Source organism: Poromitra crassiceps, assembly GCF_964638095.1.
Source record: "Poromitra crassiceps genome assembly, contig: HAP1_SCAFFOLD_404, whole genome shotgun sequence".
Lineage (NCBI taxonomy): Eukaryota > Metazoa > Chordata > Actinopteri > Beryciformes > Melamphaidae > Poromitra > Poromitra crassiceps.
Window position 1 is genome coordinate 96,774 of NW_028152001.1, and position 24,238 is coordinate 121,011.

The window sequence follows — 24,238 nt, forward strand, 5'->3', positions numbered from 1 at the left end:
CCAGCACGACGATATCAAGTGCGCTTGTCCACGCCCACTGATTTGAGCTGCGCCAGGCGTTCGGCCTAGAAACAGCGCCGATGCAACGATAGGGACCAAGGTGTTAATTCATATAGTCAAATTGTATTTTTTTATTTTGGCCAACATTGAAATATTCCACAATTGCACGGTGTGGTAAAAATAAATATCATTATTATCTACTGTTACTGAGCTAATTAGGTAGGGCTAGCTCTTTCAGGTTTTAGCAGTGAACAGGATGGGGTGTCGGTCAGGACACAGAATGACGATGAGGAGACATAACTTCTTGGTTGAACAGTACTGCGATCCAGTATTTATTGTTGTGACATGTAGTATTATCATTAGTCTGAAATAACACAAATAAACCACAATTAGGCACTTAGATCTTCAGGGCTACAGAATATAAAATACAGTGAAATTAAAGCTATATATTTCCCCATATTACGAAATTAAACCAAGACCCATTTACAGTAAACATAAAATATAACAATAAGCATTGTAATGCTCCTTTCACCATAACATAAAGCTGCATACAGCCGAGTAAGTTACTATAGTCGACTCTTAACAGAAATAAACCAATTTAACCTTATGTATGGTTAATAAGATCACGGAGGGCAATGTCGACGCCCTGTGGCCAAACAAGGTACTGCTAATGGCGTCCGCACACAATGGAGTTGAGCACACATTCCCCCCATACATAGGAATGCTATCTACTTAACAATTACAGCAGCAGAAATAAACACTTCAACTTAAGCACAGATCACAATAAACTGAATACTCCAGTCAATTAGCTACCAGATAAGCATTGTGACAATTGCAACGGAAATATCTCTCCTCATGCTGAGCACACGTAGACACACGGTGAAACTGGCAAGATTTAACATAAAAACAACAACAGACACTTACTTTACAGCATGGACTCAATCCTAGAACGAATGTCACAAACTGGAACACACAGGACGAACTAAGGAGGTTTAAACGGCAACATGGTCAAGCTGAACTAAAATGTGGGGCACACTGAAGTGAACTGAACACACTGCCTTAATGAGGTGCAGGTACATGCATTGCATCATCTCACCAGTTAACAATACTCTTAAATACAGCTACCACTTATTTAGCTTCATCTGGTTGCTTCCTTGTCAACTTATGAATGCCACAATGCATCTTGGGACATTATGCAAATGTATGTTTGTCAGTGTGTCTGCGTGTGTGTGCTCTGCTCAAGCCCCACCCGCGGGAGACATTAGGAGAAGGGCTAATGGAGTATAATCCGCTTTTAAGAGCAACATCTGTGAAACGTTGCCATAGCTGTGGCTATTTTATGCAACGTCTGCATTTCATTTCTCACTTAACAGGATTCCTCTGAATGTGGGTGTTAGGTGTGTGGGCACAGGTACTTTCCTAGTTTCTTTCAGTGCCATTTCCATGGGCATCCTCCCTTACAAAAAATGGTTGAAAAAGTAGTGACACTATAGTTGTCAAACTGGTGCAATTCTAAGCACGACGACGATGACAACTATGATAATCAAGTAAAAGGGTCTCGCCTTTGCGGTCAGTCTTCCAGATGTTTTGATTGTTTTAAACCTGGTTGCATAAATGCTAAACAGGTTTTTTCTGTCGTGTTCCAGGCTCTTGGTTCTTTAGATGACGATGACCCTAACATTCTCCTGGCCATCCAGCTGTCACTCCAGGACTCTGCGATGGCGGGCGGGGCCAGCCACCAGTTCCTCGCCAACGAAGCGTCGCTCGGCGCCATCGGCACCTCGCTGCCCTCCCGGCTGGAGCGGAGCGCTCCAGGCGTGGAGTGGAGGTCCTCCCCAGAGCTTCGCTGAGCAGCTCAGAGCTGCTGGAGCTGGGAGATAACCTGGCCAGGCTGGGCAACATCAACAGCCAGTACTCGGCCAGTGTCTCCGTGGCGTCTCGGCACTCGGAGAGTCACCGGCGGAGCTACGGCGGCTCCGTGCCCATCCCGGTGGCCCCGGGCGGCAGCAACTCATCCACGGGCCTCTTCTCGTCCTCCAGCGACACCACAGACTGGACCGCATGCGACAGCCGCGACCCGTCCTCGGCGGCGGCGGCCAACGCTAACCTGCTGGGCAACATCATGGCCTGGTTCCATGACATGAACCCTCAAGGCATCACGCTGGTGCCCTCCACATCCACCGACACGGAGACGGACGTAGACACACTCCCCCTGGCCGGAGGAGGCAGCCCGCAGGATGAGGAGAAGACGGGGGTCTTCGTCCTCCCCGACAACACAAAGCCTCCTGGAGGTAAAACAGGCGAATATCGAATATAAAACCAATTTCACCCCGGTTATGTGGCGGACGTTCGATTTGTGGGAGGTGTGGGGACAAGTATTGTGATGGAAAAAGGTGTATGGTAGGAAAAGGAAAAGATGAGGTGAAGTGCTTGCATTGTGGCGGAAATCATCATGTGGGGTCAGCACAGTGCCCTAAAAGAGTTGAGCAAAGAATAGTGAGCAAGATTAGAGAGGAAAATGGAATATCATATGCAGAGGCAGTTAAGATGTCAGAGGAGAGAAAGAAAGAATCAGAGCAAAAACAACCGGAGAGGGAAAAGGGACAAACTAACCAGAGTAATGTCATTTGCATGGAAAAGAAGCAATTCCTGGCTTTCATAGCCATGGTTATAAACTGTGCTGCTAATTTGAGTGGGAAGACGGAGAGGATTGAGATGGTGCTTGACGCTGCTAAGAGGTTCTTAAATGTGGTGGATGTATCTGGAGCAGAGATCGATAAAATACTGAGGGATGCTTTTGCGGAAACCCGGACAACTGGGTCTGAGTGACAGTATGGACAATAATATATTATTAACTGGAGCACATTGGGGGGTGGTGGACACTATTTATTTTTTCATAATTGATATCTTTCACCTGCGGAGGGCAGTAAGACGCCAAGTCTGACACTATACTGCTGAAAATCTGAAAGAAGAAGAAGAAGAAGAAGACCTGTGACAAAGAGCATAAAAGTTCTTTGCCTGTGAGAGGCAGCAATGTGCCGCAAGGCATCCAGTCTGCCGGAAAGCTAATAGAAGAAGAAGAAGAAGAAGAAGAAGAAGAAGATTGTTTGTGATGCGAGCTCCTGTCTAGCGCTAGGTTGTTAGCACTGCAGTTAGCCAGTCGACTCGACTATGCGTTATAGTTCAAAGTTCTAGATAGCAGTTTTAAGAAATACGCGTCGTTTAAACCTGTTCATCTGACTGCATATTGTTTTATTTCGAGGTGGAAATGGCTGCGGCATAATTTGCTCACATGTGGTCGTATTGACCTATACACTTGTGCTAACGCTAGCTTGTTTAGCAAGCTTGTTTGTTTACTTCGTCTTCCCCACTCTGGCTCCTGTGCACGGATTTCCATTGTAATTTCAGTTCAACTAACGTTAGGGAGTGCCGCACGTATAAGGTAAGGCGAAAAGGCTAATTAGTTATTATCTATTTGGAAAGCAGGGTCAAATAACCCTAGTCTCTAAACAGTAAAGTGTCACAATGCTTTTGAATTTAATTACAAATTAAGTAAGGCTCTGTTAACGTTAAGCCTCGGGGGTTTAGATACCCATTGAACCAAGAACAACCTTCCACCTAACGATAACTTTCCAAATCTCTCAAACAAGTCTGACACCATAAATTGGCTGCTGAGCCCAACATCAGCTGTGTAGTAACGTTACTTTTACAGCAGAGAGCGTGTTGCCTCCTGGTAGCATGAGAAAGTAACAATTCAGTAACTAGTCACATACATTATTTACATACAGTTTTTCCGATCAACTCAACAGGGTTGTTGTTCAGCATAGCTTTACCCACTGACAATCTTTTATTTACAGTTTTAAAAGATTTCCTCGACATGTTTCCCAGTTAGGCTTTGGTGTTGTTTTTTCCTCATTTTAGATGGTTATAATGCATTCCTAAATCCTCTTCCACTCCAGAATAGAATTATATTTTTCAATGTAACGTTACACAGCATGCTGCACTATGGCCCCTAACTAGATGTTCTAGAAATTAATGTACCAGTCCAGTCCACTAGCCCCCAATTAAGTTATAGATGGCTTTGAGCCGCTCTTGTTTTATATCTTCTTGTTATTAAAGCCTTACCACAGCAGTACAACAGACCCTTTTGCACAGATTTTTTACTTATTTCCCATACTCTGTTTTTGTAAATGTATCCCCTTTCATTTGCTTTTAATAGACACTATTATGTGTGGATCTATTTTTTTTATATACATCAAATGCACAACCTGTTAATCTGCAGATGTGTATTTTTCTTGTATGCAGGTATTTTTAATCTGTTCAAGTTAACCATGCTCTGACTTTTTTCTCTCTCAGTTTGAGGCTATTATGTTTTTAATAATACAACAAAATAGACAATATTTTTCCAGTTTTTTGTGTGGCTTTGGCTTTGAACCACCGACCGTAAATATGGATAGTGATTCTGGTAACATCCTGACCTTTGACCTTTGCCTCCAGATGTTTTTGGTGGGACTGACCGGCGGTATCGCCTCAGGGAAGAGCACAGTGTCTTCAATGCTGCGGGAGCTCGGATGCCCCATCATTGATGCGGATGTGGTGGCCAGGAAAGGTAGGCCACTCCCTCTCTCTCTGCTGGTCCTTTAGGCCACGCCCTCTCTCTCTGCCGGTCCTTTCCAGTGCAACCTCTTCTGGTTCACAGAATGAATATACTGTATAGAGATACTGTAGAGAATTAGTGATGTCACGGTACCAATAATTCAGTAGTCGACTCGGTACCGGTACTAGTGAATTTCCACGGTACTCTGTACCAATTTCGGTACCACGGTAAAAAAAACAGACTGATATTTCTTCAACATATTCTCCTTTATTAAAGTATGCAACCATTTCCAATGAACAAATGGCATGTAGCCTTCAACTTTAAAACAAAACAATGTGCTTCTGCTTACCGTATATATATACCGCAGCCTGGAGGATGAGTTGACGGTCGGGCCAGCGGAGTAGGCAGATGAAGATGGCCCTCGGTGGCAGGCCGGGGTCTGGACGTGGCCGAGGCGCCCGGTGTGCCCTGTCCACCTCTGGTGTTTCTCGCCTTCCTTCAGGTCCATGTAACACAGGATTTTGCCACGAAAGCGTCCATGTCACCAATCTCAGCTCCCTCTTTTACATTGATCAGGCGAATGTTATTTCTTTTACTCCTGCTGATTAAGTCATCAACCTGCGTGTGCAGCGTTTCGATGTTTTTGCATTTTATCCACTTTCGGACTCACTGTGTTGTTTTTGTCCTCCAGTGCGCTGATGCGCTTTTTTTAGAAACTCTGTTCACGGTTGCATTATTTTCTTTAGTGAGTGAGTGGATGGACTTCTGCACGTTTTCAAACTTGTTTTCAAGCTGCTCAAACCTCTGAGCGATGTCGGACTTAATCGATAGTGTTTCACGGAGTAAAAGTTTAGCCCAAGCCGTGTATCTCCAGCCTCCAGCAGGTGAGTCATTTCCTCATTCATGGCGGTGATTGCTTCTTTCTTTCTTTCGTCTTTTTCTTTCTGCTTACCTGTGTTGTGTTATGTTATGTTATGTTATGTTGTTAAAAGAGGGCAAGAGAGGAAATTAAAACAGAAGTGGATTTATAGTTAGAAAGAGTGCTAAAAAAGAGAGATTTTTTTTTTTTTTTGGGAAAAAATCCATAGATAAGCCGCACCGTTATATAAGCCGCAGGGGCCAAAAAAGGCCAAAAAACAGGAAAAAAGCCGCGGGTTATAGTCCGGAATTTACGGTATATATATATATATATATATATATATTTTTTTTTTTGCAATTCCAGCACGGGCCCATGTATAATACTATCCTTCTTTGCCTTGTATATTTTCTTTATTTTGTCTGCTTTTTGCAAGGTAGGCCTATATTTAAAAAAAAATCTTTAATTGGCCAAATCTTTGCCTATGCTGTATATTCAAGAAAAATATCGGTATCGGAATAATATCGGTATCGGCAGATATCCAAATTCAGGTATCGGAATCGGATCGGAAGTGAAAAATGTGGATCGGTGCATCCCTATTCCTAAGCATAAGAATTGCTCTTAAATTAAAAACAGGAACAACATTCCCAAGTCTAACATTTTAAGAGGTGGAGAGTAGTAGGTGGTTGGTATACATTTGATCTTTGGTGGTCAGCTTTTTAAACTATCACAGTTCTTGTTAATCCAAACAAGTCTTTATTGGTTAGAATTAGAAATGTTGTATTCAAACCCACAATCTGCAAATGGATGGTAATGATAGTAAAACATAGATGGGTGTTACATTACATTTAAATTATGTTTCAGCTTATTATTGCCTTCAAGGCCAAAATAAACCACTGCTTTATGGTTATATTTCTAGCTACATAGCTACAATGAAAAATAAATCACTTATTCCTGTAACAGCCCCCTCACACTCTACTGCAACAGAAACCCAGGGGCATACGTGAGTCGAGTCTTTGAAAACGATGATAAATGTCACAACTTGTACTGACTTCATGCCTGGCTGCACGTGACCGCTCGTGTCAAAAATAGGCCAGACGCAGAAACGCTCGCTGCAGGGCAGGAGCCGCCCGCCCCGTGCCACGCCACAGCCGGTGTGGTCCCACCCCGTGCCACGCCACGGCCGGTGTGGTCCCACCCCGTGCCACGCCACGGCCGGTGTGGTCCCACCCCGTGCCACGCCACGGCCGGTGTGGTCCCACCCCGTGCCACGCCACGGCCGGTGTGGTCCGTCTACTCCGTTAACAAGGACGCCGAAATTAAACTATCCACATGCTTCCATTTCCAGTGTGTTTGCACCGTTAGAAGGTAGTGTGTCTTTGTGGGGGGGAAATGTTCCTTTCCAAATAGAACCTTTTCTAAATAGAACTCATCTATTGACAGAAAACTTTTCTTTCTGTCTAGATAACATATTATGTAGGCAGCTGTGGCTCAGGAGGTAGAGCGGGTCGTCCACTAATCAGAAGGTTGGTGGTTCCATCCCCGGCTCCTCCAGTCCACACGTCGAAGTGTCCTTGTGCAAGGCACTGAACCCCAAATTGCTCCCGATGGCTGTGCCAGCACCCTGCATGGTAGCTTGCCGCCACTGGTGTATGAATGTGTGTGTGAATGGTAGGGCTGGCACGGATCAGAAAACCCACGGATCGGATCGCGTGACGGATTTTGAGCCACGGATCACGGATTTTTCGGATCAGCAAAAAAATATATATATCAGATTTTTTCTCTCAAAATTAGATTTTCGATTAGATTTTTTTAATACTATTATAATTCTCTAACCATTTGTTGCCCTGCACAGCTCAAAAAATATTTTTTTCTCATAAGTGACACAATGTATGCTTTTACTCTGAAGGCAGAACGACCCAACTTCCTGTTTTAGGTGGCACTGCTATGCCTAACTTCGTGGCTGTTGCTTGCACCAGTCACATGACACGGGTACAGACCTACAGACCAGACCAGGTCAGTCTGGAAATATAACGTTGATGCTACGTTAAGCTACTCAGTGGCCCCACGTGTTGTTTTGTTGTTATGTGTCCTAAGGCAACATTTCACCGTCCGGTGATAATGTGTTTGTGAAACGTGTGCGCGCGTGTGTGTGTGTGTGTGTGTGTGTGTGTGTGTGTGTGTGTTGTGGCTCTCGTTATCTTGTGCAGCGCGCAACACGCTGATCGCATTCCTGTGCTTTTTCAGAGGTGTTGAAATAAGTTTGTGTGACTCTGTCTTTAGTAGCCACTAGCCACAGCCTTCAGACATACTTTACAGCAGCGACAAGGGATGAGGAAGCTCAATTGTGCTTGCCATGATTATGCCTGTCTGTGTCTGGCTGCGCTGGGCGTTCTCATACACTAACATTAAACGTTAAATGAAACGAAGGGGGGGGGGGGGGGGGGGTCCGCGGACTATTGATGTTCCGAACCGCGTTCCGAACCGTGGGGGCTGATCCGTACGGGTCACGGATTATCCGTGATCCGTGCCAGCCCTAGTGAATGGGTGAATGTAGGCATGCGTTGAGTAGGGTTGAATTAGTTTGGAGTCTGCTATACTGTAGGTTGGAGGCTTTAGCTGATGTGGCCTCCAGAAGCATCCTACGTGAGGGGATCCAGGACCGTCCTCAAGTGATCAAAGACGTCCCATAAACACGAGACCGGACAGACGTGACAAAGCAAAGCAAAATGAGACAGACACTAATATTAACTGTCCACAGGTGATGTGGTTGTGCGTACCAGACTGACCTCTCGAGGGCCGAGGCAGACGCCATTTTAAGTACGCCTATGGCAGCCCCGTATGGACAAAAAGGCACCATACGGACAAAGAGGTGATATAGAGGTATAAAGGGTGCCTCTATATCCTTCTAAATGAGCAGAGCAGATCAAAAGATGAACAGCCACAACAAATAGACATAAATATTGATCATATCTACATGCGAAAGGGGGATGACTGTAACACTACGAAACTGTGATATATGAACAATATTAAAGCCCCATTCAGTAAGTTTCCAACTGCGCCCTCTGCGTGCATTAGTATCGATAACGATATCGCTGTTCAAAGTCAACAAAACACAGCGCCAGAAAGCTCTATGTACATGTTGTGACATCGGGTGAAACATCATTTTCGTAGCAAATCCGAATCGAGTTACTTCCTCGTTTTCATGAGCACAGCGCTTCCGCTGTACAGCGCATGCTTCTCTTTTTTCTTTTTTCTTGCTACGGGACGTGACAGACAAACTGCTTAGTCCCAGTGCTGGCCAATGGAGGGCGGTGTGGGATAAATAAAGACGAGGGTCTCCCTATTAAAAGTCAATCTACCATGTCCTGTGAATAAAAAGCTGTTATATTTCAGTAAAAAATGTCAAAAATCTTACTGATTGGGGCTTTAACCAATTTTCTGGGATATTATCTCTCCTCAGAGTCACCTGTTTGAGAGCATCCAGGAGGGCCAAGTATGAGTTTCCAGACAAGGACTGGGCTCACATCTCAGAGGGAGCCAAAGACCTCATATCCAAGCTGCTGGTCCGGGATGCCACTCTGCGTCTCAGTGCTGCTCAGGTCCTCCAGCACCCCTGGGTGCAGGGGGTAGGTGTCTTCTAAACTTGTATTTACACATGACTACTGGTACTCTAATTCATCCAGTGGCATTTATTAGTAATACAATTAGGAGTTTATTTCACAGTCTTTATTTTGTGGTTATTTAAAAGTTAAAGTGTACATGAAGAACCCATGCTGGTGTTTTCATTTCCCCAGAATGCTCCAGAGAGAGATCTTCCAACTCCTCATTTTCTCCAAAGGTAAAAGCAGATAGCTTTGAAAACTGTCAAATTCATCTCTAAAGCCCTTTAAACAATTGTCAGTGCTTGTGCAAAGTGCTTTACAGAGCAACAAAGGACATTGATAAATACATTTTAATTAATTAAATTAAATTAATTAATACATAATACATAAATAATTGTATTACTTTCTGAAGACTGGACAATGTGTGGTGCGTTTATACTATTACATTATACTTTTATACCTCTCAAACCTTTTCTGTTGCTCTGCACAGCCCAGCTTTATTTTCCAACTTTTCTCAAAAGTTTCACAATCTAGGCCGTCCGGGTAGTGTAGCGGTAGATTCCCTGCCTACCAACATGAGGGTCGCAGGTTCGCGCCCCCGGGTTACCGTCGGGTGTCGGGCAATGGGTCTGCGGGTGGGAAGCCAGATTAAGGGTATGTGTCCTGAAGCGGCTGGCATGTCTTGGAGGAAGCATGGAGCTAGTCTACGGCTCTCCCCAGATTGGCAGAGGGTGGAGCAGTGACCCTGGGCAGCAGGGGGAAATTGGCCAAGTACAAATGGAGGGGAAATCTGAAAAAAAGTTTCACAATCTAAGCTTTTACTCTGAAGGCAAAATCGCTCTACTTCCTGTCTCACCCTGGTTAACTCCTACAGTAGGTAACTTGACGCAGCAAAATCGCACCACTTCCTGTCTAGTCCTGAGCAGGAAAGCTAACTTTTACTTGGCCCCACATGTTCTTTTGGGCATGAAGTGTCCTAAATGAGAGCATTCAACCGCGTGTGTGTGTGTGTGTGTGTGTGTGTGTGTGTGTGTGTGTGTGTGTGTGTGTGTGTGTGTGTGTGTGTGTGTGTGTGTGTGTGTGTGTGTGTGTGTGTGTGTGTGTGTGTGTGAGAGAGAGTTCTCCCGTTCTGGAGTCCCCAAAACTGTTTGTCTTCATACTCCAAACGGACAGTAGGCGTTTTCGGACCAGAAGAGTTAGTTAAAGACAGGCATCCATGATCTTACAGATGCTCTTCTCCCTTCTCTCTCCTGACAGGAACAGCAGCACCAAAGACTTGACCCAGTTCGCTGCGCACGCTATCGCCTTCAACCGGCAGCTGTCCCAGCACGAGGAGCAGCAGGAGGAGGTGGAAGCCCTGGTCTGCTCCATGAGGCTCCAGCACGACGAGAAGCAGGAGGAGGTGGGAGCCCTGGTCTGCTCCATGAGGCTCTCTCCTCCCTCCAACTCCAGGCTGGCCCGCAGTAGGGCCATGTCCAGCGCCCTGCGAGGAGGAGCCATGGAGGAACTCACCCCCTGACTGACTCAACCCCCCACTTAAGGCTTGGGTGAACGTCCTCCCGTCTTTGTCGTCCCACTGACAAGTCGCTCTATTGTTCATTCTTAAAGGAGAATTCCTGTTTTTTACACCCCAGACCTTATTTCCAGCTTAAAATATGTTTTACTCGCCCAAATAACTTTGGTTTCATTCTGATCTCCCTAGAAGATATTCAGATCCAAGTAGAGTCCTGGAACTGGCCAAAACAGGCGTAAATGGGGCATATGTCGTTCACACTGTAAATAACATATTTTCTGTCACCTCGCAGTTGGTTGTTATATAATTATGGGAACATGAATTAGCTATGTAATGAACCTCAGATGTGCTTATGTTCTTCTTCTGTGGTTTTCTCTTCTTATTCTGTTACCAAACAGAAGCGCTTCTCGCTTCTTCTCATGAAGCACACCCGGGGCAGGTCAGAGTTCACTCCGTCTGTTGTGTTTTGTAGCGTAGCAGCCTATCTTAGCATAGAGATATGATCTGATTTCAAGATTATGGACGATTCAATTAAATTGCTGCTTGTATGGAATAAGGCCATATATCGATTACAAACAGCAGCGGGAGATAAAGCGGGAGATGTTATCTATGTGACGGACACTCGGACAGCAAACAGAGCAGGCTGTCGGCAGCACGGGAGGTTCGTTACATAGCTACTTCATGTTCTCATAATGATAAGTCACCCCTTGGCCCTTAACCCTCCGTTTTGCATGTTCACGTGGAGGGTGTCCCGATTGTTTTTTGCATCAGATTATTTATATACTATAAGAAAGAGAGTTGGAGAAAGAAAAAAAGGTGCAAAATCTTAATGGGTGCGTTTTTATTATTAATTTAAATATCCAGCATTATATAAGAATTTAAATCTCCTACCACTGCCAATACCAACATTCAGCTAGGGAAAGCAAAATACAAATAAAGCAAGACACTATCTGTCTGCTGCACTTGCCCCCAAATCACTAAATATCCCCCCCCTGCCTGGAAGTAAAATTTCAACAGAGATGATGCTAGACTGGGTTTTTGACGATAACACACCCAAACAGCTGGATAATGTTTACTACCCTCGTCTTTTCACCCATGTTCACATAGTCCTACCTGGTGAGGTGGGTCGGGGCATTATTGACAGATGATGAAGTCGTGTGAACTAGCTTGTTCCCCTCCCCCCCGAACAGGCGCCCCAACTGACCAGAGGAGGTGCTAGTGCAGCGACCAGGACTCATACGCCGCTGGCTTCCCACCGATAGACACGGGCAATTGTGTCTGTAGGAACGTCTTGAGCACGCCGAAAATACCGCTGCCCGGGAATTGAACCCGGGTCTCCGTGGTGGTAGGCGAGTGCTTATTATACCTCTACACTACCCAGACCCACCCTGTCAATGAAATGTTTAACTTTAACAAATCACCAGCTTACTGGGGACCCCCTGATGGTCCCCAGACCCCATGTTGAGTCGACAACCACTCGTTAGGTTCTATCTTACTAATTGCATTATTATGCTTCTCAAGGTGGATATGGTGAATCCCATGAAGAATAAGAAGTGCAACCACCACTATGATGAAGCAGCCATCCTGGCCCTCATCAAAGCAAGACACACCCAGAAGAAGAAATGCGGGTAAAACACACTCCCTCTGCAGACCGCTAGAAAGTCCACTCAGCTTTTTCCACCACTAAACAACTGGGCGGGCCGGTGTGGGACCAGAACTTAACCTTAACTCACATTTTCTTCATTATAGCGCTTTGATGTTTCAGACAAATGAAGTTTGGCTGCCTCCTAGAGGAAAACAGATGAAATTGTGCCACCTGGCCAGTTGTTGTGAAGGAAACGTGCTTATTGTCTTGGCCTTGGTTAAGCTGTGTTCACACCGAGATATTTATTTTTCTCTCTGTCGCTCGATTCAACCCTTTGGAATCGCTCTGTCGCTCTGTTTAAATCGCTCGTCAACAGGCACAATAATTGACGGACATGTGGGGGCTATAACGTTACGCAATGTCATGATGTTTGTCCACTACGAGGCCGAGCCACCGTAGTTGTTTACAAGCTAAGCCTATCAGCGTGCTCCTAATGCGAGCTCTATACCGGTAGTACAGACTTCACTTCATGTCAGCTGTCAGCCTGTCAATCAGCTGTCAATGCAGTTTGTTGCCACACAATAAACCAGCGGTTTGTTCCAAGCCAGTGTGATCCTTGACTCACTCTCACACGGCAGCCAATCAGCGTTGAACAGCGAGCGACTGATGCCAGCGTAATTTCGCTCGAGTTGGGATATTTCATCTCGGGCGTATTTTCGCCCTATCGTTCTGTCTCTGTCGCTCGGACGCCCAGCGATTTTTCTCCCGGGCGAATATACGCTCAATCGCTCGTTTGCATTGACTTTGTATGTAAACTCGATGCCAGCGAAAAAATTTAATAGGTCGGTGTGAACGCAGCTTTAGCAGTTTGTTTTCAAAGACACAAACTCTGGACGTTTTAATTTTGGGTAAAGCCAGAGGGTTTTTATATGGCTTACGCCAGCTCTGGGAGTATGAAGTGCTTTGAATGTGAGACGTTAAACGGTCTGGTTAAACGCAGGTAGACGCGTCTACTTACTTATTCTTCAGACGGATTTGCGTCTACTCACTTCTAAATCTCCTTTGATGCAAATCCATTCAAGTTTTTTTTCTCTTTTGGGACTAAAGTCTCTGCCGGGCAGCCGGGCAGATTGAGATTCCACCAGGAAACGTTGCATTACGACGGCGAGATGAGGCGGACGTAGCCTGTCTAGTGAATACTTGTGTCCACCAGAGGCGTCCCCGAAGCGGCTCTCCGCTCTGCTCCACAAATCAGCCTGTGTATTTTAGCTTCTCTCAAGAGTCACGTCAAGCAGCACAGAGCAGATCAAGCTGGGCAGGAATTCACGAGAATAATAAAATAAAACATCCTGTCGATTTCCCCCCCATTGGGGGGTGCCAATTTAGCCTGCTTTCTATAATAATGCATCCCTCAATTACTTGAATGCTTCCATTATTTTGGCAGCTACTTGGGTTCAAATTAACTTAGTGAGTTGGTTTGAAATTTGTGTATCAATGAACTAAATTCAGTAATGTTCAGGTTATGGTAGTCTAATTGTTCTCATTGTTACATTGTAGCCTTTAACTCAATCAAAATGTTGTTTTTGTAGACACCAATAATGACTGCCCAGCAAATGTAGTTGAAACTAGTAAGTATAGTTAAAGCAGGACTAAACCCCCAAACACCTTTTTCAGCTTTTAACCAATATATATGGCTTTTGGGGTGGTATGTGAAGGATTCTGGTCAAAATCTCCACATCTGTGACCAATCTGTTAAAATTGTACAAACCCCTATCATTTCAGCAGCATAAGTTCCCTCTATGGGTTCAAACCTGCTTTTTTTTGTGCCCTCAAATGAATGGGCGATTTGGTACATCGTGACGTCACGGTGGTATTTGCGCGTGCCCCACTCATGTGAAAATGTGTTTTTTCCCCCCATGTGATTATTACTGTAGTTAATGCGGCGCGAGCCCTTTAAGAGCAATGTGGCACGTTGGACAACAGCGGGATGGTGTACACAGCATTAATTATAGCCTCCTTCACCGCCTCGGCCGGCATCTTCTTTGAAAAGTTGAAACAAATCTCGGAACGCCTCCTCTCGAGACCTCGACTCTGATTGGCTAAACGGACAGTGACTATCCGACCATCCGACCATCCGATACGTCTATCCAGAAAAAGTTCATCCCTCTTCAACTTTCTGTTCATCAAAACGTATGCAAATCTTCTGGATACGTACGCTTCTGAGTACTCCACGGACAGTCGGACAGCTGTCATTGAAAATGAATGGAAGTGAACAGAGAAATGAACGCACACGGACAGACACCACGGATCAGTGTGGCCAAGGCCTAATGTAACGCTACGCTGTGTCCGTTGCATTGTTTTTGAGATGACCTGGAACATAGTTGTTAGTTGTGAGCTAATAACGTTAGTTGTGTGGCAATAAAACGACACTGAATTACCAGTTTGATATAACGGTCAACCGAGTCACACTCTTTCCATGAAGCCCACCAGCTTTAATAATATCTGTTGGCTAGTTGTTGATATTTAAAGTCCCTGGAAACCAGAAATATTTCTTTATTATTTAGCATTTTGAGTTCATCACATCACAGGACCCTATGTTAATAAGCCACCAGCCAAATTTGAACGATGATGAACGTCGCAAAGTATATAAATTTAGGTTTGACAGTCATGGCAAAAGTCATGAGAATCAATTAGTTTTTAGAGTGTATTTTCTCCCGCGGACTGTGTGGGCGTGTCAGGCTGTCTTGAGAAATCTGATGTAGTTACCGTAGTTCATTTGTTGACTGAATGTTTCTCAGAATGCGATTATCATGCTGCTGACTAACCCTGGTTTTAGTGCTGTGACTCACATATATGTGGACATGTTCCTATAAGTGCCTTTTATAGTTTCACTGTGCTTATGTGTTGATCTATATCTGATGGAGAAAAGTTGATTTTCACATTAATTATAATTAAATATTTTTTTACATTGCCAGGTTGCAAACCAACAAGTGAACTCCTACAACTCATCAGTTCAACTGGAAAATGGCAGCCATGCTAATTAACGTGGCCATGGGCCTGAAGTCACTTCACAGCTGGGTAAGTGGGTCACTCACATCACTAACCTGTTATTTTACGAGCTATTATTATATGACTCTCTTTCAAGAGTCATATAAAAAAGGTATCGAACACTCTAAAATTCAATCTCTGCAATTTTAGGCAGATTAGAGCATCTCTGACTGACAGTGCGGCTCTAACCTTTCTCCATTCAATGATTTTTGCACATATACTACATACTACATACTGCCTCACTGGTCCTTCACAGGAGTAACCACCTTGAAGCCCGTCGAGTCTCTATATAAAAAGGCCCTGCAAATTTTAGATAAGAAACCTATCTTACCATCATTGCAATATACTTCTAAAGTACAAGCTCCTCAGCTTTGACAATTATAAAAAATTTAAAATTGCCTGTATGATTTATAAAATCCTTCATGGGCTAGCACCACCTCCTTTAGAATGCTTTATCAAACGGAGAGCTACCCAGAACACCACGCGAAGCTCGTCGAGAGGTGACTGTGAACTACCTCTGAGACGGTCCTCTGTCGGACAAAATGTTTTGTCCTACAGGGGTAGCAAACTGTGGAATAGCCTACCAATGTCAGTCAGAGAGAGTAGCAGTTTTCACACCTTTAAGGGGCTGTTAAAGTCATGGCTCAGATCAAATCAAAACTGCGACCATATCTAAACCCTTTTGTTTCATGTGTTGTTTTTGTATATATATATCCTTGTAAGTCCTATGTCTACCTTGGTCAATGTCCCTAATGTTTCCTGTTTTTGTTTTATTTGTATTACATACCGGAATTGAAGGTCTGTATGTGCCCACTTGAATTGCAAAGTTAAATGCCTCCTTCATGTATATGTATGTCTCCTCTCCTTTTTACCCTATGTGTATGTATGTGTCACCTACATTGCACCCCTGTCAGTTGCCCTATGTATGCACTAATTTTTCTATTTCTTCTTTTTAAACTTTTTTGTACCTCACCTGTCGAGGGACTACGGATGGAAATTAGCTAAGGCTATAATCCGGCACATTTACATGGAAATGTTCATTAATGTTGCACTGTCCCTGAAATAAATAAATAAAAAATTACCTACCTGTCTTTAGACTAAATGTCATGACTTTGTTTCAATCTTTTTACAGTTAACAAACAAGCCAGAGCTCCCAGCCCACCGCCCAGCGACATGGTTCTGTGAAACAGTGCCTTCTCCTTCAACCAGGTATAATTCTGGACTTGATCTGAAAGCTTGTGTGATTTATCAAATGTCTTCAAAGGGCGTAATGTAGGGCTAGCATTTGAATCCAGAGGTAAATTAGTATTTGGGACAGCCCTACAGTTGGAACAATATTTGGCATTAAAATGTAATACTTTAATTTGCCTTCATTCCAGTGGCAGCTGGTCTCCTCTCCATGACCTTCTGCTCATGACCGATGCCTGCAGCAACTGGCGGATGGAGCAGGATGTGGCCGTGCTGACCAAGCAGCTGGAACAGCAAGGTAGAGCATGAAGAAGCACACATGAATTTGAATGAGTTTTCATAAACTGTTAAACTCCACCTACCTCCCCCCCATAGAGACACTGCGGAGCGTGCCATCATTCAGAAACCACGCCCAAAACGGGGGAAAACACAATCTCCCCTCCAATCCTGGCATTCCTCCTATGTCGCGTGCATGGTCGGGTGTTGCACAAAAATATCGTATATGCGGAAGATGAACACTCCAACTTACTTCATTGACAGCAACATCCACATTTTTCTTCTTGCCAATTCTCAATGGCTTCCTTGTTTTCCTTGGGAGTACAAAAAAATGTTAACTGGCGATTTTTTTTTTACATTTGTTGTCTGCGCAGCCCACCACACAACAGCTTTTAGCTATGTTTAATTCAAGGAAAATGACACTGGTGTGTGGAAATGAACTGTGCTTTTCCCCCGTGATGGGCGTGGCCTATTTCATACTGTACATTTACTGTTTCTCATCTCACTCTGTAACCATCTATCTATACAGACTGAGAACATCCAGTTGAAACGCAGTCTGGAGAAGCTGAAAGGACAGCGTGAGGAACAGGAGCTAGAGATCAACAGGTAAGCACCTAAGGACTCAAAACACTTGAAGGGAATGTGAGTCTCTCTTCTTTTTTCATTTCTTTTCATGAGTGCTGGTTGTACGACAAGAGACCATTTCTCATTTGTGACTCAGAAAAAACGACAGGACTTCTGATGAAGCTGTTTTTATTCATTCATGTATAAATTGCCTGACCCACAGTTTCACTGCTCGCCTGTCTCTTTTAGGTTGACAACACGCCTGAAGGAGGAGAGAATCCACTACTTTGACCTCTGCAGTGAGCAGGGGGCGAAGGAGTGGATGCTGACCCAAGAGCTCATCTCCAAAATCAAGGATGAGAAACATCAGCGGGAGATCCAGGACTTGTAGAACCAGGTGGGGAAGCACTGTATGCTATTGTGTGCTGGGGCAGCAGGCTGAAGGCAGCGGACGCCAACAGACTCAACAAACTGATCCGTAAGGCCAGGGACATTGTGGGGCTGGATCTGGGCTCTCTGACTGCGGTGTCAGAGAAGAGAACGTTGTCCAGGCTACGCTCCATCATGAGCAACGACTCACACCCACTCCACGGCGTGCTAGTCAAACACAGGAGTACGTTCAGTGAGAGACTGATTCCACCTAGATGCAATACGGAGAGGCACAGGAAATCATTCCTGCCTGTGGCCATTGGTCTATTTAATGCCTCTCTTAAAAGAGCACCTCGGAGACGCTCAGTCAAGGACAGTCTGTTGAAAGGCCAGGAGCCCCTGAGCCCCTGATATAAGAGTCATGAAACAGCTTCCCAGTGTCAATTCCTTTTCTCACCCCTCCCTCATGCCCTTATAGCCAATCCAAGATTCAAGATTCAAGATTTGTATTGTCACTCCAGTCCGTAGTACAAGTATCACATGTGAAATTCTTGTGCTGTAGACTCCGTTACAACATAGTGCAAAATAGCAGGGCATATGAGTGCAAAAACAACAAGAGACACAACAAGCAATAAAACAAGCCAAAAAACAGTGACATATTCACTGCACATAGGTGCAAATAGTATAGACATAATTTAAACATAATTATAATAATGTTTAATAATTAAACATTCTGTTTGCACAGGTGCAAATAGCATAGACCTAATTAGAATTAAACATACGTAATGGTAGCAGCTGCAGTACAGCTACTACATGATTGTTGGGAGTTTATTTGTGTATGTTAAGGAGTCTCGTGGCCTGCGGGAAGAAACTGTCCCTCAAGCGATTTGTGCGTGCTTTTGGGACAGTGTATCTCCTCCCTGAGGGTAACAGGGAGAACATGTGGTTCACATGTGGGGGTGGTTTGTGTCCTTGATGGTCTTCAGGGACCTCCTGAGGCAATCCAATATTGCTGTAGAGGTGGAATGATGAGCAGCTGTAGTGCCTTATGCAACTTGGATGACATTAGTTTTTCGGCCTCTGCATCTTTGACATGATAGTAGAAGTGGTTACCAGACTGGGGTGGGGACATCTCTCTCTGGCTGTCGTGTGTGTTTTCCTGATCAGAATGTATCTTTGACATGATAGTAGAAGTGGTTACCAGACTGGGATGGGGACATCTCTCTCTGGCTGTCGTGTGTGTTTTCCTGATCAGAATGTATCTTTGACATGATGGAGAAGTGGTTACCAGACTGGGATGGGGACATCTCTCTCTGGCTGTCGTGTGTGTTTTCCTGATCAGAATGCATCTTTGACATGATAGTAGAAGTGGTTACCAGACTGGGATGGGGACGTCTCTCTCTGGCTGTCGTGTGTGTTTTCCTGATCAGAATGCATCTTTGACATGATAGTAGAAGTGGTTACCAGACTGGGATGGGGACGTCTCTCTCTGGCTGTCGTGTGTGTTTTCTGATCAGAATGCATCTTTGACATGATGGAGAAGTGGTTACCAGACTGGGATGGGGACGTCTCTCTCTGGCTGTCGTGTGTGTTTTCTGATCAGAATGCATCTTTGACATGATGGAGAAGTGGTTACCAGACTGGGATGGGGACGTCTCTCTCTGGCTGTCGTGTGTGTTTTCTGATCAGAATGCATCTTTGACATGATAGTAGAAGTGGTTACCAGACTGGGATGGGGACGTCTCTCTCTGGCTGTCGTGTGTGTTTTCTGATCAGAATGCATCTTTGACATGATAGTAGAAGTGGTTACCAGACTGGGATGGGGACGTCTCTCTCTGGCTGTCGTGTGTGTTTTCCTGATCAGAATGCATCTTTGACATGATAGTAGAAGTGGTTACCAGACTGGGATGGGGACGTCTCTCTCTGGCTGTCGTGTGTGTTTTCTGATCAGAATGGAACTTAGGCTGGAAATTGGAGCAATTTGTTATGCAGTAACCTCTGACATCACTGTTCCCCTTTGTTGCTGGAGAAGAGTTGAAAATGCTATTTTGTTCAGATTGCCTGTTCCAGTGTGTTCCAGGCCAACGGCGCCCCCGCCAGGCCAGAAAAAAGATTGATTTTTTTTCCTGCTTTCCCCAAAATTTCAATAAACCTTTATGGCATATTATTACAATACAACAATGCTGGTGTTGACAGTGTTGACAGTAATAGAAGATGCCAAATCATTAAAAACAATAAGCATTTTGCTTTTAGGAGCATTGTGCCAGCGTGCAGCGCTGTTCCAAAACGTGTCAACGTGTGTCGTTGCCTGGGAAACGCACATCCCATAATACAACTGTTCGCATCGCATCCCATAATAGTATGATGATACTTGGGATGCCATTGCGTACATGGATGCGAACAGGTTAGCTAAAAGTTTAGTGTCGCCAGTGAGGGCCCCCATCGTTGCGGTCGGGGTACATTTCGAAATCCCTCCAGGCCTGAAATTTTTCTAGGGGAAACACTGCTGTTCCCATATTATTCTCAGAAGCAATAATCAGTGATTTGATAATGTTTGCTTTTATACTAAGACCATCAAAGCTAGATTCAGAAAGAAGAGCGAACATTTTCTGAGGAGTTAGGAAACTTTTCAAATCTCATAAAACAATCAAATGTTCACTCACTTTATTATCCATTCAACTGATGCAAAAGGCATTAGCATCTTGTCCCTTGTCCTTACAGGTTGATAGCATGCGGGGCAGTGATGCGACCCTACGTGGAGGCCAAGATATCCCACAAGTCCCACACCACCATCAAGTACTTCCTGAAGATGTGGAGCAGCGTCAGCGAGACGCTCATCTTCAACTTCCTGGGCGTGGCCACGGTGGACGGACAGCACTCCTGGAACTGGACCTTCGTCACGGTCACTGTCATCCTGTGTCTGGTGGCACGGGTCATAGGTCAGCTCTACTGTAGTGCTTTCCAAACGTTCTGAACGTATATGTGATGGCAGGCGGGGGTGTGTTAAGATATACATTCAAACGGAAACATGATGTCATGGTGGACTGCCGTTGATAATCTATGCACAAGTCAAGTGAATAGCTTCTTATGAAACACGTTTGTCACAAAGTTCACTATAGAGCAAGTACTGTACATAATATGTTAAGCAATGAGCAGAGCATATATATATATATATATATATATATATACATATATATACACCAGAGGGTTAGGGTAGCGGAGCGGTGATAATTACCGCTCCTCGCTCCCAGAGCGGTCCTTTCCACCCGCTCCAGCGCTCACGGCCGCTCCAGACCGCTCCCCGCTCGATACAGATTTCACCCGCTCGCACTCACCGCTCCACTCCGCTCAAAAGAATAAGAGAGATAAAAAGGCCAGGGTGTTTTAATTTGCATTTAAACGCGTTTCGGCATATGTGCCTTCATCAGAGCAGAGCATGCTCTGATGAAGGCACATATGCCGAAACGCGTTGACCCTCAATAAAAAAAGAAAGTGGAAATCTGAAGTCTTGCATCTCAATTTTTGGCGTGCTGCTACCGTCACTCTTGTAGTGATTTTTTTGATGATATACTGTCTGTCTGTGACTTCATTGGTTGTTGCCAAGAGTCACGAGCTCATCACAAGATACTGCCACACACATCATGTGATGGGAGAGCTTGTGATGGAAAACCGTTTTTAAGTTGTAGCGGTCAGTGGGTTTGTGGTCACTTCAGTGCCTACGGAGCCATCTCACATAGAGTAGCTTATTAAAACACACAATCAGAGAGAAAAGTCATTTGACTTTTATTAGGGCTAATTCATAAAACTCTGCAGTGACAGAACAGCAGCACGCAAAATCTGCACCACGGTAATTTACCCCGATTCATAAAATTATGAATTATGATTGTGAATACCATGATGGATCCACATTAGTTATTAGTCAGCTGCAACACAGGTGATCACAGCCAATCACAACCAACATGTTAATTAAGCTTGACATATGCAACAGTCTGCCTCTGAGTCTGTATCTGTCAATGGGCAGCAGAGACATGTTAGAATGGCAGATGATGTTGGGCATGGTAAACCAAATGTTTATGATGTCACTGACTGAGATTATGAATTGGTCAGTGGTGATCATCACCTGATGAAGACCTATCAATGCTCTGTAAGATAAATATATAGGAGCATTGGTGGCAGCAGCCTTCTCTTTAGGCTACTTTATCTCTGCTACACTCCAGCACCTGCTAAAACGTTTATGTGACGTGTATGGTCATCTTCTCTTTTTCAAAATGATAATTTTCATTAGTTAACGTTCATTTTTACAATAGACCGTGACCAAAATGGGTGGAAGAATGGAGAAAACGGGTCATGCAAAATTTGCAAATTGCTTCCCAATATTTCGCATTTTGAAGCACCCTACCGTGACGGTATCTGCCCCTAACGTTACTCTAAACCTGCCAGTAAGTTTTATGATACAGCCCCATTCTATGGCCCTAAATGGTCAACTCTGGCAACTAAATAGGCAAAAAAAATAGCAAATATTACAGTATTTGACCCAAATCTGTTACACACACACTCAAACCCAGTTTCTCATGACATTGTCCTTCCCAGGTGTGGTTGCTCTGGTCTACGTTATCAACAAGTTCCACATCGTCAAGCTGACCACCAAGGACCAGTTCATTATAGCCTACGGTGGCCTGCGAGGAGCCATCGCCTTCTCCCTGTGCTACCTGCTGGACAAGGACCATTTCCCCATGAGAGACATGTTCCTCACCGCCATCATCACCGTCATCTTCTTCACTGTCTTTGTCCAGGTACTGGGACACCATCTTGTCTGTTCTGTTCCCCACTCAACAGACTGTGTTGTCACATCGTTAGCCGTTAGCTGTTAGCCGCGTTAATATAAGAGCCCGACCCGTCACCCGTGACGTAAACACATACATGCAGGCAGGCTACATACACAGTCACTCGCAAAGGTTTATTACAGCTGAGAGGCTAAGTAAGGGACGCTAATGTTATCTCTCTGACTCGTTTGCTCCAATACACCCTTTTCACGGGGGCCATTTTGTGTCAAAAAGGCAGGGTAAAGACAGGGGCAAGCATAACACTAATGAGGGTTTCCAACTTCCATGATTCACCCGTTTACACAACTTCTTTGCGGGTTATCTGCCCCGGTGTACAACTGATTCAGCTCAGTCTGTCAGGAGGTGTGAGGTGATGCGCTTCATCAGATGGCCTCTAAGTTTACACCAACCGCAAAGATCATCTCATATCATACGAGGGAGTCCTGTTCAGTCTGTCTCGTGGTGTTGCCTAGTTGAAGGATTTGCCTAATAAGATTCAAGATTATTTCAAGATTTCAAGATTATTTTAATTTGTCCCGAGGGAAATTTGTCTTGGACATACAGGCTGCCACATAGGTACACAGTGCCATAACAAAAACAACAACAAAAAACAATAGTGCATAGCACACCAGTGCCGACATGTGCAAACACACAACCAAAGTGCAAACATCAATAATTTACAGTACAATCAACAATACATTACCTATGACCTGAGTTTAGGAGACTGACTGATATGGGGATGAAAGAGTATTTGTATCTGTTGAGGTGTCTTTTTTTGTTCTTGATTGGGACTCTGTAACGCCTGCCAGATGGAAGCAGTTCGTATTCTGAATACAAGACATGAGAGGGGTCAGCAATGATCTTCCTAGCTTGTCTTATGAGTGATTTTGATAGCGAGGATGATATGCCATTCACCTTGGTGACAAGAGGATACAATTATGAACCAGAGAGAATACAGAAGAGGAACTTTTGCAGAGAGTGAAGTGAACAGGCAGAGAGATGCGCCTCCTGTCTAAATGCCTGGGTGCCCTGGCTGCAGACCTTTTTCACCATTCCCAGGATAAATTGTGGAAAACGTCCCAGACCAGAGAGGCCAGGTGACTTGTTGTCTCTAAAGTAAGTCAGTGTTTTATCTCTCTTCTAAGCCTTCCTGTTTTGTAAACCGCGGCTCTGTGCTCTGTGCAGGCTTTTAGCGGAGGAATACGGTAGTTGTACGGTTGGGAGAAAAAGCAGTGCCGAATGAAACTGCTGTTTTGCGGAAAAGTAAAGCGCTGAAAATTGTCAAAATAGAGCGTGCATGTACACGGATATCGATTTGTTTAGGTGGGCGTTGTTTTAGGTGGCTAAATTACGTTTTTTTGTTTAGTTGTTGACCCCCAGGACTTAGAGAGAAAAAGCTGGTGATGCTGCTGCTCTGGGTGCCGGATCTCGTTCGACGCTGCGCCCCGCTTCAAGAACACTGTACCTAATTAAGTTAGTGTATCTGACTAGCTGATACTTGTTAAATACTTGATAAATGTTTTAACATTGCATGATATTCAGTATAATCTCAGATATCCGGCAAGAAAAAAAATATTAATTTCACTAAACTTCCTGAAATTCCAATTCACTTCCAATGTTTCATTGGAATTGATTGATTGATTGATTGAATTGACCCCAATGCTGTTGCAGACCACCATGCCACTGCATCGTGGCAATTACGGTCAGATGCAGCATTGGGATGCTGAAAATAGGTGTTAGATCTACTGTATGCAGTAGATGGTGCCATTTTGCAATGACGAATACCTCTGTTACATTTAGACTTCACTGTTTAT

At 44.4% G+C, this 24,238-nt stretch overlaps 2 protein-coding genes across 8 annotated transcripts in view; both read left to right on the top strand.

Moving 5' to 3' along the window:
- LOC310771189 (PDZ domain-containing protein 2-like) overlaps nucleotides 1-1,826 on the top strand; it is a 98,560-nt gene extending 96,734 nt beyond the window's left edge. For all 4 annotated transcript variants that reach the window (XM_083663849.1, XM_083663848.1, XM_083663850.1 and 1 more), the window contains one exon: nucleotides 1,647-1,826. The gene's annotated coding sequence lies outside the window, so the exon portion shown is untranslated. The remainder of the gene's footprint in view (nucleotides 1-1,646) is intronic.
- A 327-nt stretch (nucleotides 1,827-2,153) lies between these two features.
- The window catches only part of LOC310771190 (stereocilin-like), a 41,422-nt gene continuing 19,337 nt past the window's right edge, over nucleotides 2,154-24,238 (top strand). Inside the window, exons 1-12 of one of the 4 annotated variants that reach the window (XM_083663856.1) lie at nucleotides 2,154-2,291; nucleotides 8,917-9,082; nucleotides 9,251-9,294; nucleotides 10,316-10,605; nucleotides 12,093-12,199; nucleotides 15,132-15,234; nucleotides 16,337-16,413; nucleotides 16,584-16,690; nucleotides 17,198-17,274; nucleotides 17,482-17,629; nucleotides 20,323-20,540; nucleotides 22,192-22,394. In XM_083663856.1, coding sequence (XP_083519982.1) covers nucleotides 17,589-17,629; nucleotides 20,323-20,540; nucleotides 22,192-22,394 — 462 coding nt within the window. In that variant the 5' untranslated portion in view covers nucleotides 2,154-2,291; nucleotides 8,917-9,082; nucleotides 9,251-9,294; ... (5 more) ...; nucleotides 17,198-17,274; nucleotides 17,482-17,588. Of the gene's footprint in view, nucleotides 2,292-7,451; nucleotides 7,470-8,916; nucleotides 9,083-9,250; nucleotides 9,295-10,315; nucleotides 10,606-11,801; nucleotides 11,917-12,092; nucleotides 12,200-15,131; nucleotides 15,235-16,336; nucleotides 16,414-16,583; nucleotides 16,691-17,197; nucleotides 17,275-17,481; nucleotides 17,630-20,322; nucleotides 20,541-22,191; nucleotides 22,395-24,238 lie in introns of those variants that run through there. The other 3 variants (XM_083663857.1, XM_083663858.1, XM_083663855.1) reach the window with 3 other exon arrangements.